Source organism: Electrophorus electricus, chromosome 20 (assembly GCF_041902795.1).
Source record: "Electrophorus electricus isolate QZ-2024a chromosome 20, ASM4190279v1, whole genome shotgun sequence".
NCBI lineage: Eukaryota > Metazoa > Chordata > Actinopteri > Gymnotiformes > Gymnotidae > Electrophorus > Electrophorus electricus.
The window spans coordinates 6,450,001-6,464,641 of record NC_137516.1 but is presented as its reverse complement, the minus strand read 5'-3'; the positions used below and the strand labels follow the sequence as shown (position 1 = coordinate 6,464,641).

The 14,641-nt window shown below is 38.7% G+C and overlaps 1 protein-coding gene across 2 annotated transcripts; it reads left to right on the top strand.

Annotated features, from left to right (window-relative positions):
• The first annotated feature begins 224 nt into the window (after positions 1-224).
• LOC145652575 (rhamnose-binding lectin-like) lies at positions 225-8,229 on the top strand. Of its 2 annotated transcripts, none has more exons than XM_081703081.1 (15): positions 225-354; positions 580-615; positions 873-917; positions 2,350-2,479; positions 3,026-3,135; positions 3,346-3,390; positions 3,503-3,638; positions 3,734-3,849; positions 4,106-4,150; positions 4,895-5,030; positions 5,258-5,367; positions 5,696-5,740; positions 6,485-6,620; positions 7,002-7,111; positions 7,729-8,229. In XM_081703081.1, exons 1-15 carry the CDS (start codon positions 324-326, stop codon positions 7,731-7,733), a joined length of 1,236 nt encoding a protein of 411 aa, XP_081559207.1. In that variant the 5' UTR covers positions 225-323; the 3' UTR covers positions 7,734-8,229. The 2 variants fall into 2 exon arrangements, with proteins under 2 accessions (XP_081559207.1, XP_081559206.1); XM_081703080.1 differs by having other exon boundaries at positions 5,693-5,740.
• The last annotated feature ends 6,412 nt before the right edge of the window (positions 8,230-14,641 follow it).

The window sequence follows — 14,641 nt, the reverse complement described above, 5'->3', positions numbered from 1 at the left end:
TGAAAACCAGTAACAATACTTTAACAATAACCAGCAAACACACAGGAAACAAGGCAGGGTTTAAATACATGAACTAATAAGTGAAACCATACAGACAGGGATGGAAGGAGGGGCTTACCATAACATTCAGTTTAAACTTCCTTATAGCAAATGTCAGCTACAAAATAAAGATATATTGAAATAAGAAGATTACTTTTGTTATACTTCAAGGGTGTTTCCTGCTTGAGAAAATGCTTCCTGGTTATAGCATTTAAATACTGATCAGGTCCAGTGATATAAACACTTGAAGCCTCACCTGCATCTCTAACCAACAACACAGCACAATGTTCTTCCTGAAGCTCTCTCTACTCATGCGTAAGTTCTGTCCATGTTTCTGCAGCAAAAACTAATTGCACTTTTAGTGCAGGTCATCCTCTAGCCAACACAGGACTCTTTAAGTAGGAAATCTGTTTACTAGCCCAAGGAAAACACCAAATTGCATTGAATGCTACCATAGGACAAGGACCGAGTTACATTCAGTTTGGGCTGTTTTAGAGGTAGTTAAAGGAGTCTCTTTTTGTCTCGTTCTCTTTTTGTCAGTGTTGGCTGTAGCTCCTGACTTGCTTGTTCATGCGGGTAAGTATTAAATGCACCAACAGCATCAACTCCTCACACTGTTAACATTGTCATGGTCTTTCTTTATTACTTTCTTCTCTGTGTTTTTAAGAATTAATTTCTTTATATTATCAGACTAGAGTACAAACATATGCATGCTGTATGTAACTATTACTTTGTTTATAATATAACAAAAACTTGTCATTGCAAAGTTTTAGATTGTCTTAACAGTTATAACATTTATTTAAGTAGTTGTCCATGATTTTTGGTTATTTCAGAAAATGTGATCACCTGTTATGGCAGTGTCCAGCACCTCAGCTGTGGTAAGCTTAAATCTTTAATTCTCAACATTAAAACATAATACATACTAACAACATAATAACAATATAAAAATATATAATTAATGGAGGGAATTAAAATGGAAATTCTCTAATAGTTTTAAGAAAGTAGTCTGTAAAGTGTCTTACTGTAGTGGTAAATATGAACTAGAATTTATGAAGGTTGACAATGTAAATATACAGTCACTTATCTGTACATGAGCATTTATTTATGCATTATTAAGTTTACATACTGTAAAATTATAAATATTAATAATAGAAATATTTTAACAGTATGAATCACATCTCAGCTGTCACGTTCAGTCCCTTCAGCGTTCCGTGTTTTCTCTGTCATGTGTAGTTTCGTTTTGTCCTCACATTGTTTGATTGCGTACACCTGTCGCTCGTTTCGAGTTCATGTATTTAAACCCTGTTGTGTGCCTTGGGCGTTGCTGTTCATTATTTGAATTACTGTTTGACGGTTGCTTCCTAGCCCTGAGTTTTCCCCTGCCTTGGTTATGGCCTGCTTCCCTAGTTTGCCTTCGTGTGTTTTTGTTTTGTAATGTATCCCAGTACTCTCCGTGTCGGCTCTATGACCCTGAACCATATTAACGATTCTGATTTTGGATTAGCCCCTATTAAATCTCGCTCCTCTCAGCCCATGCGTCCGCCTCCTTACTGCTCAATGCTACAGAATGAACAGCCCAACAAGGACGCATCGAGAGAGCGAGACTCTAGGAGGTGTTTTTGCTGGGATGAAACTCGTTACGTCTCAGCGCCACCAAATCCCCTGGCGCTGCGGGTACACGGGCATCTTGTCGTACCCGGAAAAAGCAGGATCACATTTATTTTGTTGACAAGATCCCAGTGAAGTGCCAAGAGTCTACCCGTCTTGACCAACGCTGCAGGGGGGTGCGGTCTGCAGCGCAAGACTTGAGTAAGCAGAGTGAATGCACAGATAACCTGTCTAAAGTCACTCAGTTTGCACTCAAGCGCAAATATGAGCTCTCTGTAGTGCGTATGCGCCTTGAGAACCGCCGAGAAGGTTCTGTGTCTGTGTGTTCCTCCAGAGTCATCTCGCCAGTATCTGTAGCGTTGAGCGTTAAGGAGGCGGACGCATGTGCTGAGAGGAGCGAGATTTAATACGGGCAAATCCAAAATCAGAGTGGTTAATACGGTCCAGGGTCATAGAGCCGACATGGAGAGTACTGGGATATGTTACAAAACAAAAACACACGAAGGCAAACTAGGGAAGTAGGCCATAACCAAGGCAAGGGAAAACTCAGGGCTAGGAAGCAACCGTCAAACAGTAATTCAAACAATGAACAGCAACGCCCAAGGCACACAACAGGGTTGTGGAACATGGAAGGAACTGAACGTGACATCAGCACTGCAGAGAATAAACTTCACATTTGTATCCATACTCGCATGCCTACAGACACTGGACTGATAAACGTGACGTCTGCTATATATGGCCGGACAGACAAACGCATCTGCACTACTGGTCGCCCTTATTCTGAAATCCAGAACACCGCATGTGTCTTGAAGATTCCTATTATCTCTGCTAGGTAGAGTAAACATACACAGCATGTAAAAATCTCTTATTTTTTGTATCCCTAATGAGCCTGAAAAGGCCTGTCCCATAAAAGAAATTAAATATATTAAATATTAAATATTACTGATTAAAGAAAGTGGAAGGTTGGTTTAAGAGACTCCTGGAAAAGTTGGACAAATTAGATTAAAAATTTTATAACCTCTTGAGTCAAATCTGAATCGAAATAGTGACAGTCAAGCTGCTAATTAACTTTGTTATTAAAGAAATGATTTTGATCCAGAATACACTTTAGGGTGCAAATCTGGTCACATTGTCATTGAATGCTAGATGATTTCGTTACCTTGTGTTCTCTCATACAAGGAACTCAAACTGCACAAGTCCCTCCCTCACCCAACACCATAGAAATACATAGCCACTTGAGCACATTTATTCAATGGATAGCTATATTAAAATTCTGTAAGAGCATTTCTCTCTTTTGGACAGTTAACTGCAGAGGTCTACTATTAATTCTTAATAAACAAATCCATATCTGACACTTAATAACCATTGTAATAAACAGGTGCAATGGGCTTAGACAATGTGAGTTTAAGACTGATGCGCTTGGCAGCCCTGACCCATGTTATGGAACGTACAAGTACTACAACACCACCTACAGCTGCATTGAAGGCCGTAAGTATACTGTACTTGATTAGGTCTGCTAGGTTTGATATCTACAGTACTGTTCTAAGCCTTTCCACACCTGCTGCACTGCAAACCTCCATCTCTTACACACCTGATATATATAATTAAAATCCTAAACATTGGACTGACAATTTAATTCATGTTAGACATCTGCAGAGTGGTAGACCTCCAGGTCCATGTTTTGCTTCCTTCCTCCAGATGTCAGTGTAACGTGTGAAGATGGCTACAGCACACTGGACTGTGGTGAGGACACACTCCTTCCTTATTGCCTTATTCATTTCAAAGTACAGTTGATCTGCAGTAAGTTTCTTATGGAAGTACAATGTTCCAAACATTTAATTGTGTCTCTGTACAGGGAATGATGTGATTCAGATCATCAATGCTAACTATGGGCGCACAGATTCTACAACCTGCTCACATGGGCTACCTGGCACGATCCTGGCTGACACCAACTGCTATGCTTCTGACACACTTTCCATTGTGGCTGCGGAGTAATATTCTGTACTTTTCGTAGAAGACACGATGTTGTTGTTCAGTGACCACTCTTGGTCTTGGTTCAATTAAAAGATCTCACTTTAAATCACAGGTGCAATGGGAAGAGCAGTTGCACTGTACGAGCTTCATACACCATCTTTAAAGATCCGTGCTTTGGAACTTCCAAGTACCTCACTGTCTCCCATCATTGTCTCCCACGTCCAGTTGGTAAGTAATTAATCCCCCTTTCAGTTACTCTTTCCTATTCTCCACATACAGTAAAATGCCTTGTTTAAAAATCTGGCTCATTACAATCTAGATCTACAATCTTTGGCAAAGAAAATCTACCTTGGCTTTTAGCATTTTTGAACTATGACGAAAAGCAAACAAGGGTAAATGTTTGCAGAAATGTAACTTTGTCTTGGATTGTCACATTTAACAGGAATTAAACAATTATTTCTGCTGTGGTTTCTGTGTCCTGTAGAGACCAGTGTGACCTGTGAAGGAGATAATGCTGTTTTGACATGTGGTTGGTACAGGCTTCTCTTTGACATGTATCCCCTTATATGATCAAGATTATGAGACAATGTCCTATTAAATCCAACTATAAAGCACATTCAAGGAAAACTGAGTAAAGATGTCTGTTTTTACAAATATACATGTATTTCATGTATTCAAGATGATGAGACAATAACTCAGTACCTCCCACTGTTTGTGAGTGCAGACCATGCCTTTAATTAATCAGATACAGTTTGAGGAGTAAACTGTACAACTGTACAGGCAGAAAGGAACTCTGAGCACTGGAGCTGGAGTTCTGCTTTGTGTCAAAAAGCCAGATCTCACTTTGGGTAAAGAACCGATGGATAAGTGCAGGAGATGAGGAGAAGCACAGGTGATGGGATGGTTGGGGTGCACAAAGTTTGACACAGAGGTCAGAGGGGAAGTTGGGTATGTATAGGAAGTTACATAGGAGGCAGGAAGTTAAGATGTGGGCTTTCTCCCAAACTATTACAATCATTTAAATAATTGTTATGTTATAAGGAAACTTAAGTAACGATGGTTTCCAAACATACACAGAATTCTTTCAGTGCAGTCTTACTCTCCCAGCACTGCTTATCTCATTTTTGTAACTGATCTGTGCACACATTTGCACACATGCAGTACCATGCACACTGCAAGGTACTGTACAGGATGTAAGCTATCTTCATATATTTTACTGCTGCTTTCCTCAATCATAGTAACCTGTTTTTATACTAAACTCCTTAAATTGTAGGAGCTGGTGTTTTGAATATCCTCAGTGCTAACTATGGCCGAACTGATTCCACAACGTGCTCTGCTGGACGATACAGCGAGCAAATCACTAAAACTGACTGTTATGGAACCAACACATTGTCTGAGGTTACAAACAGGTGAGTCCAACTAAACTTAAAATTCAATGTATGACCATCCCACTTTTATATAAATTTCTAAAGGGCCAATCTAGAAAGTCCATGACTATCATCAGTGCAAAGGTGATCAAAATGAGGTAAGAACAAAGATCCAGGTGGATATTATAAAGTAATAATTAACAATGGAAATTAACTTTTTTTTTCATTGAGTTTTTTTTATTTCTCATTACATTTTTTTCCCTCCACAGATGTGAAGGCAAGAGCAGCTGTGTAGTACCTGCCACAAACTCTGTCTTCTCTGACCCCTGTTATGGCACTTACAAGTACCTGAGAATTAAACATTCCTGTGTGGTGCACAGTGAGTTTCTCTTTTGTCATCACCCATTTATATTGTTCACTGCTCTCAGTTTACCACCGAAGTGGCTTAGACCCTGTTTACACCTGTTCAATTATGCAAATTGTTTGTATTCTCCACATACAATAAAAGGCCTTGTTTAAAAATCTGGCTCATTACAATCTAGATCTACAATCTTTGGCAAAGAAAATCTACCTTGGCTTTTAGCATTTTTGAACTATGACTAAACGCAAACAAGGGTAAATGTTTACAGAAATGTAACTTTGTCTTGGATTGTCACATTTAACAGGAATTAAACAATTATTTCTGCTGTGGTTTCTGTGTCCAGTAGAGACCAGTGTGACCTGTGAAGGAGATAATGCTGTTCTGACATGTGGTTGGTACAGGCTTCTCTTTGACATGTATCCCCTTATATGATCAAGATTATGAGACAATATCCTATTAAATCCAACTATAAAGCACATTCAAGAAAAACTGAGTAAAGATGTCTGTTTTTAATAATATACATGTATTTCATGTATTCAAGATGATGAGACAATAACTCAGTACCTCCCACTGTTTGTGAGTGCAGACCATGCCTTTAATTAATCAGATACAGTTTGAGGAGTAAACTGTATAACTGTAGAGGGGGAAAGGAACTCCGAGCACTGGAGCTGGAGTTCTGCTTTGTGTCAAAAAGCCAGATCTCACTTTGGCTAAAGAACCGATGGATAAGTGCAGGAGATGAGGAGAAGCACAGGTGATGGGATGGTTGGGGTGCACAAAGTTTGACACAGAGGTCAGAGGGGAAGTTGGGTATGTATAGGAAGTTACATAGGAGGCAGGAAGTTAAGATGTGGGCTTTCTCCCAAACTATTACAATCATTTAAATAATTGTTATGTTATAAGGAAACTTAAGTTACGATGGTTTCCAAACATACACAGAATTCTTTCAGTGCAGACTTACTCTCCCAGCACTGCTTATCTCATTTTTGCAACTGATCTGTGCACACATTTGCACACATGCAGTACCATGCACACTGCAAGGTACTGTACAGGATGTAAGCTATCTTCATATATTTTACTGCTGCTTTCCTCAATCATAGTAACCTGTTTTTATACTAAACTCCTTAAATTGTAGGAGCTGGTGTTTTGAATATCCTCAGTGCTAACTATGGCCGAACTGATTCCACAACGTGCTCTGCTGGACGATACAGCGAGCAAATCAATAAAACCGACTGTTATGGAACCAACACATTGTCTGAGGTTACAAACAGGTGAGTCCAACTAAACTTAAAATTCAATGTATGACCATCCCACTTTTATATAAATTTCTAAAGGGCCAATCTAAATGGAGAAAACAATACTAGAATCTCACATACTAGAAAGACTAGACTTTCTTAATTTATCTAAATACTCAAATGATAGAATAAGTAAAACATTTTACAAATACTAGAAAATACATTTTTAGCCACTGCACAAACGTGGCAGTGCAAAATCCAAACATTTAAGTCCATGACTATTATCAGTGCAAAGGTGATCAAAATGAGATAAGAACAAAGATCCAGGTGGATATTATAAAGTAATAATTAACAATGGAAATCGACTTTTTTTCATTGAGTTTTTTTTTTTTCTCATTACATTTTTTCCCCCCACAGATGTGACGGCAAAAGCAGCTGTGTAGTACCTGCCACAAACTCTGTCTTCTCTGACCCCTGTTATGGCACTTACAAGTACCTGAGCATTAAATATTCCTGTGTGGTGCACAGTGAGTTTCTCTTTTGTCATCACCCATTTATATTGTTCACTGCTCTCAGTTTACCACCGAAGTGGCTTAGACCCTGTTTACACCTGTTCAATTATGCAAATTGTTTGTAGATTTTCTTGATAAGATTTTAATCATGGGTATTTACACTCAGCAGTAAAATGCATCTCTGATTAGCCAGAGTGAAATCTAATTGGTGAAAAATTGATAGCATGAAAAATTCTAAACAGCTCATACCTTTCAATATTTTTTGGAGAAAGATACCATCTGCAATATTTATGCTTTGGGGAGGATTATGCACAGTTATGTGGTGTGACAACATGTTGGGAGGGGTTTTGGTTGTCAGGTGTGGTTCAGAGATACCAATGTACATATGTAGCATCTGGCTAAAATGTACTTCAGACAACTATATATATATATATATATATATATATATATATATATATATATATATATATATATATATATATAGACACACACACACACACACACACACACACACACACACTTCAAGGTATACTTTCTTCCTTTAACTCTTTCAATAATTTGAACAGTAAGGACATTTTTGAGAAAATCATCTTTCTCGTTACTGCTATTGACTGCTCTTTGTTTTCTTACAGAATAACTGAAGACATTTCAGCTTCTTCCCTGGTGTCCTCTTCAATTTGAAAAGGATTCAGATTAAGTTAAAATATGTAACCCTTCAGTATCCCATCCTGCAGAGGCATTGATATACTACATATATTAAATGACTGTAATGATTGTACTTTAACACCTTACTTCAGGGCTGATGAATATTTGAGGGATCCGCCTGGCACTAGTGGTTACAATCAACATTTGGTATGGACAATGACATACATAATTGTCACTGAAAAAGATACAAAAATACTCTACCATCAGCTAAGACAAATGATATGATAGCATATTTGCCAGCAGGGAAATACATATTACTTAAACAATATTTTTGTTATATAGCATAAACACGTTAGCAAAACAAGTTAGCAAAAAAAAGGGGGTGGGTTTTTTTTCATCTATCCTTTTGTTCTCTGAGATTTGCTTGCTCTGTAGCCTTTTCAAAGGCTGGTGAAGGTGCATGTTAATAAATGCATAATCAGAGAGAAGATGATCTTCCTTTGTCTTTGCCTCTTGCACAAATGTGTCAGAAAGAGTTTTGGTTAATATATGTTTGGTTAATATATGACACTTTTTAAAACAAGAGGTTGTCACGGTATGGCTGCTCCCCCCAAACGTCTCCTAAGTATAGGTGGCGTCGATGTTTGAACCAGGTTAGTTCACTAACCATATTGTCGTCTTTGTTTGAAATAAATGTTTGTTGTGTTAGACACGGCTCGTCCCCGCATCCTGCTTTGCCGCCGCAAAAAAAATAAAAATAAAAATAAATAAATAAATAATATATATATATATATATATATATATATATATATATATATATATATATATATATATATATATATATACATATATATATATATATAATCTTTTTTTTAATTTATATTTATATTTATATTTACATTATAAAGGGAAGAACAGATGTCACTTATCTTTGGGTGGGAAAATTCCCCATAAAAGTCCCCTTCAACACAGGCTACGTTTTCTATTCCCTCCAAAACAACATGGAAGTCTCTCCACAAAGATAATCACAGGTAAGTTTATTTTTCTCTTAATCTACTCTTATTTTACCTATTTAGTTAAAATATACAAACTTTCCTAGTCAGAGAAACATTAAACTTAAGTTCTAGAAACATATTATATGAACAATATTTAATCTCACCTACTTACAATAACTTTCTATTCCCCTGCCAGTCCTCACTGAATAACACTTTTTCCATGCACATCACTCAATAAATCACATCAATAAAGTTGATCAAACAATTCCTGTCTGTTAATTTACATGCACACATATATAAATATATATACATACCAAGCATACATGTGCATCTCTTATACAAAGTCAATATGAACACTGTGGTCTGCTCAATCACAGTCAGTCAATCCTTTTTCTTGACCCAGATCCCGACCCTCCAGGACACTGACTTACATGGGTACCCTCACTCTACCATGACCTGTGGCAGGTGTTCAGTACTCTGCAGACAAAAGTCCTTCCCCCCACACCAATCTTTTGACTGCTCCATCAACCTACACCTAGATACCACTCTCCCCGGGGGCCCAGAGAAGGAGGCCATGGATAAATATATCAGGGAGGCTCTGGAGCAGAGGTTTATTAAACCATCCATTTCAATGGCCGGTGTGGACTTCCTCTTTGGAAAGAATGATGGTGGGCTGAGACCCTGTGTGGATTACCAGCAGTAAAATCACCAACACAGAGTGCTATGCAAACAACACATTTACTGAAGTTACACCCAGGAGAGTTCAACCAGCAGTCAAATCACCGAAACCATCTGCTATGCAACCAGCACACTACCTGAAGTTACATTTTATGATTGGCCACCCTCCTAGCATCCCTGTCTCCATGATTTACCTGTCTCGTGTCTTTCTTCATTTCTTCGTTGTTGTTCCCATCATTAGTTTCTTTTTCTCCCTCTGTTTGTGTAGTTTCGTGGCTGGTCATGGTTAATCCAAGCCTCTGTGTGTAATAACCCTGCCCCTCGTTTGTAATTCCTAGCTGTTCATGTTTCCTAGCCTTGTGTTTATTCTAGCTTTCATTTGTTCCTAGCCTCTTCGTTTTAGCCAGCTTCCCCTCTCTCGTCGTGTGTTTTGTTTCCTTTTGGTTAGCTATGTATTCCTTGACTCTACATGCTGGCTCTATGAGTCTGGACTGTTCAAACAATTATGACTCTGGATTTGCCCATAATAAAACTCGCTCTTCTCTGCACATGCGTCCACCTCCTTACCGCAGAACATTACCTACATACATGCAATGTCCATAGTACTTTTACATTATTGATTTATAAAAGGGCCATCTAAACAAACAAAAATACTAGAATGACTAAAGGCTTTCTTTAAATTCTAGAAAATACATAGATCATAATTTCTAGAAAAAAGTACAGTTGCAGTGCAATTTGCCAATTTTTCAGTCCCTGACTGAAGTGTAAAACTTAAAGGTAATACAAATGCTATTAAATAATAACAGAAATATAAGGCAAGTTACTTTACAAAGAAATTAAGATTCAGTTCCTCATGCTTTTAGAATTCTATAACTTTTTTTTCCCTCCAGAGTTGTGAAGGTAGCAGCTGTGTGGTATCTTCTCTGACCTCTGTTAACACACCTAGAAGTACCTTAGCATTAAGTGTTCCAGCATGGTTCACATTGGGTTTCTCTTTTATCACCCATTTATACTTTTCAATTCTTTCAAAACATCACTTGTTACTACAAAATTGGCTTTGACCCTATTATTAGCCAGACTGAAATATGATTGGTATAGCTTGAAAAATGCAAATCTCCTCATATCATTCCATTTTATTGGAGAAATAACTGCAATATTTCTACTTGGGGGTGGAACCTGGATTGTTGTGACATGATGTATTGGGATGGGTTTTGCTTGTCAAATGTAGTTCAGACAGACCAGCGTGTTTATATTTATATTTATGTAACACCAGGGCGTGAGGTGATGTTCCATTCCAAGGTTGGGTTTCAGTATTGCAGAATTGTTCATTTAGTCATTTTGTTCCATTTCTTCATAAAACTTCTCAATTCCTTCAGTCCCAGTTCCCTCTGATAATATTAAGCTAAGGGGTGTTGGCTCTTCTATTTTCTGCTTTACTGATTTATTTCCCATAATGTATCTTTTTTTGAAATTATAGAGCGGAATGATAAAATAAATGGAATGGAATAAAACTGTAACGAGGAGGCTTTAAGGAGGATGCGGGGACGAGTAGCGTGGAACACCAACGCACGTTTATTTGACATTCAGACACGCACACTATCAGAAGCAAAAACTGACAACACAAACACGTAAACGACAGACCTTTATACAAATGATAACGACACAATAAGGAGCAGGTGTGAGACACAAGGAGGGCGTGGCCACATTGACGAACACACATACCCATGCATGGAGACTTCAAATCACTGACCACAAATCTCTACAAATCTCTACAAATAACTGACCTTTTTAACATGCATTTTTAGTAAGCTCACAAATGGTAACATTTCTACTTAATATATTAGATCTTTGTCCTTCCTAAATCCCCCAGTCAGCTAGTCTTAAAGTTAAACCTTCAAATATAAAATGAAGATGCAGACTTGAGAATTAGATAAAGAGAATATCCGGTCCCGTCCTTTTTTGCAGGTTAACATTAACAAGCATTATTGAGGCACTCTCCAGAGAATCTCTAACAATTAAACAAAGAACCCACATTTTTATACATTTGTCAGAGGTGATTATGCATTCACCCCAAATTTTACATATTCATGTTCGCATTCACCGCCATCACATACAAACTGGACATTAGCCAATATATGCAAACTGATATTCAACACCCACACCAGTTGGAACCTGTTACCACTACATTCCAAGAGAAGACTTCTCTTAACCTTGTCCTAAAGAAGATTGTTTTTCTCTGTGGTCCTGAGACTGGTGGAGAGGTCATATATCTTACACTGAGGTCCGCTGAAGCCTACACATGTTCCTTTGCAGAAGCTTGCAGAGACCTCTACAGAGTTATTAATGTTGTTAGTATGTCTAATGTTATGTCCTGTGTTCGTTTGGTGTGGGTGTGTTCCATTCCAGATCCAGTTCCATATTCCAGTACAGAGATTCATGTTTGCAGCAAATCAGGAGACAAGACTCCACCTGCCCCAAAGGAGTAAGAAAAGGAGGATGAATCTAGAGAGAGGGAGGCAGTGATGTTTGGTTTGAGATGTCTGTGTAATAGTGTATGATATGTGGCCTAGTGTATGCGCTTGCTTCGGTTTTTGACTTTGCTCCTGTCTTTCCCTAATAGTTAGTTTTTCCCTTTGTATATTTGTATATATTCCACTTTGTTCCTTTTGTTGTGTGTTCACTGGTTAGTAGGGAGTGACTGCCATCTTGTTTGGTGTGTGGGTTTGATTTGTGTTTTCCACTTAGGGTGTAAGTGTAGTTGTGTGTTGTCTTTTGTCTTTGTAGGTTTAGTGAGTCTTTTTGTTTCTAATGTGGATTTGATTGTTATTTTGGCCTGGGTCAATCCTGATGTTATAGTCCAGTGTCACACTGTCTCTTGTATATATCTCACTGTCTGTTGTACAATACACTGGTTATCATTGAACTACTTTGGTCTGTTGCAATCTGATTTCATTTCCACTACACACTTGGTTTCCTCACACTTCCTTTTATGGCCTTGAGCCTAGACAAAGTCATAACACTAACTCAACGTTAAACCTCTTTTCCCTGTAAACACTCTTTTTATTACCTCACATATTTTGTTTAATAATCTCTGTATCATGTCTACACTGAGCAGCAAACAGGACACACAGACCTGTGTTTGAGTCTCTGGTAGGGTGGCTGCTTTCAGCCTTTGTTACAGGAGGAAAGTAATTGTTTGAGAGGCATTCTGATTTCTGCTTCCTTACTCAATTTTGGAATACATAAGATGGTGAGACTGAGCGCTCTTTCTCTGACCCCCAGCAAACAATGGACTTTGGTGAATATGATGGGGGTGTGGATAATGATGCATCCGCAAGTTTATAAAGCATGCAAACTATAACTTTATAAACTCTTGTAAATAAATAAATGTCCATGTAAATAAATGTACATATACAAGGAGACCAGCAGAAGTATGCCTGTCGTTAAAGGAACTACAACTGCTGTGCGGGGATGGCGTGAAGACCAGTGAGAATCCTTCGAGAGGGACATGGGTGTAACTCTGAATAAAAGCTGGATGTGTGAGGTACACAGAGGAGGTGTGAAATGCAGGGATATGCTCACTGAAAGTAAGGGCAGAGCAACAGAAACTGTGACACCCTGAAGGAGAGAGCAACGTGTCAGAGTCTACTGTTGGTAGTTTGCTCAGAGTCCATGTTTACCACATGGAAGACCCAGTATCAGCATTATTATGAAACCTGAGGGAAGAAACTTCACCCAAAATGTATTGTTGTACATTTAACAAGTGCTTACCACCTATGAAAAATAATCAATGTAAGAAAATATCTTGTGTATAGCAAAAAAACAGAGTAGCCTTTGGGTATTGGGTTTAGAAAATGCAGTGACATAATCCTCTCATGTCAAAATATCAGTTCATAGGTCTTATGGAGTCCATGCTTCAAGGGGTCATAGTTTTCAATGATTAAGCCTAAAATAAACTTAAGGAATCAACATTTACTTGGATTACTTGGTCCTTTCTGGATCATGGCTTTGTCATGGTAGAAGGGCTTGGGTGATCTAATGATCTCCAGGGCCATGTCATTGGCAGTGTTCATCTCTCAGGACAGACATATTTGGGGTAAAGATGCAGACATGATCCATAAGCACCCTGTATGGAAGCAGGTTACCAGGACCTATCTCTGAAACCAGACCTGGGGGTAGTGTGTGCCAGTGAGCACCTGGTGGCTGCAGAATATGGTTCTTGGTACATGGAATATAACCTCTCTAAGGGGGAAGGAGCTGGAGTTGGTGTATGAGGTAGAGAGATACTAATTACTTATTGTTGTGCTTACCTCTAGACACACTGTAGGCTCTGGAAACAAATGCCTCAATAGGGAGGCACTGACTGGTGACCATAGTCTCTCTGCTACTCAGGAGAGTACCATGAGGTGAAGCACAGGGCATGTGTTTGATTGCTCATAATTCCCTGGCTGATGACTACAGATTTAAAGGTTTTTTTTTCTGTTAGCAACTTTTTTGCTGAGAGGAAAACTCGTGACTGTTGTGTGCACATATGCATCCAACAGCATTGCAGAGTATTCAGCCTTGTTGGAGAAAGTGTAAGAGTTACAAACACTGACTCCATTGTTTGGAAGGAGGACTTCAAAGCTCATGTGGGCAATGACCGGGAAACCTGAAGAAAAGCTAATTGAAAGGAATGGCCAGAGTGATTGGAACCAAAGCATTGAGAGTGAGTTATTGATATTATTGACCTTCTGTCCTGGCCATGGCTTGTCCATATTAAAAACCATGGGGCAAGCCAATGATTTGACTTTCTGTTTTTCAATTAACCCAAGTACATATGCTTTGGACATTCAAGTGAATAGAGGTGATGAGCTGTCAACTAATCACCATTTGGTGGTGAGTTAGTCTGGAAAAACCACCAAACAAACATGGAAGGACCAAATGTGTAGTGAGGGCCTGCTGTGAAAGACTGGCATAAGCTCTGTCTGGAATGATTTCAAGACCCAGTTCTGAGAGAGCTTCTGCGCATTCTGGGGGAAGTTGTGCTCAGCAAGGTTTGTGAAGCTCTGCACTTCAGTGGAACACATTGAGAAATTCCTTAACCCATGAAACAAGCCTCCTGTGTAGAATGTAGGACCAGAAGCTACTAGGGGTGAGATTCCATTTCCCTGGCCAAAGTTACTGGGGTATTTGGCAAACAACCGGTGGTGGAAGAGGTTAGCCAAGAATTGCTAAAGGACCTGGA

What these genes read in the sequence shown, in the direction of transcription:
- LOC145652575 (XM_081703080.1), top strand. Translation starts at nt 324, where the DNA reads ATGTTCTTCCTGAAGCTCTCTCTACTCATGC. An exon ending in CTACAGCACACTGGACTGTG is followed by an intron (nt 3,391 to 3,502) that starts GTGAGGACACAC and finishes GTCTCTGTACAG; the next exon opens with GGAATGATGTGATTCAGATC. An exon ending in TTGTCTGAGGTTACAAACAG is followed by an intron (nt 6,621 to 7,001) that starts GTGAGTCCAACT and finishes TTCCCCCCACAG; the next exon opens with ATGTGACGGCAAAAGCAGCT.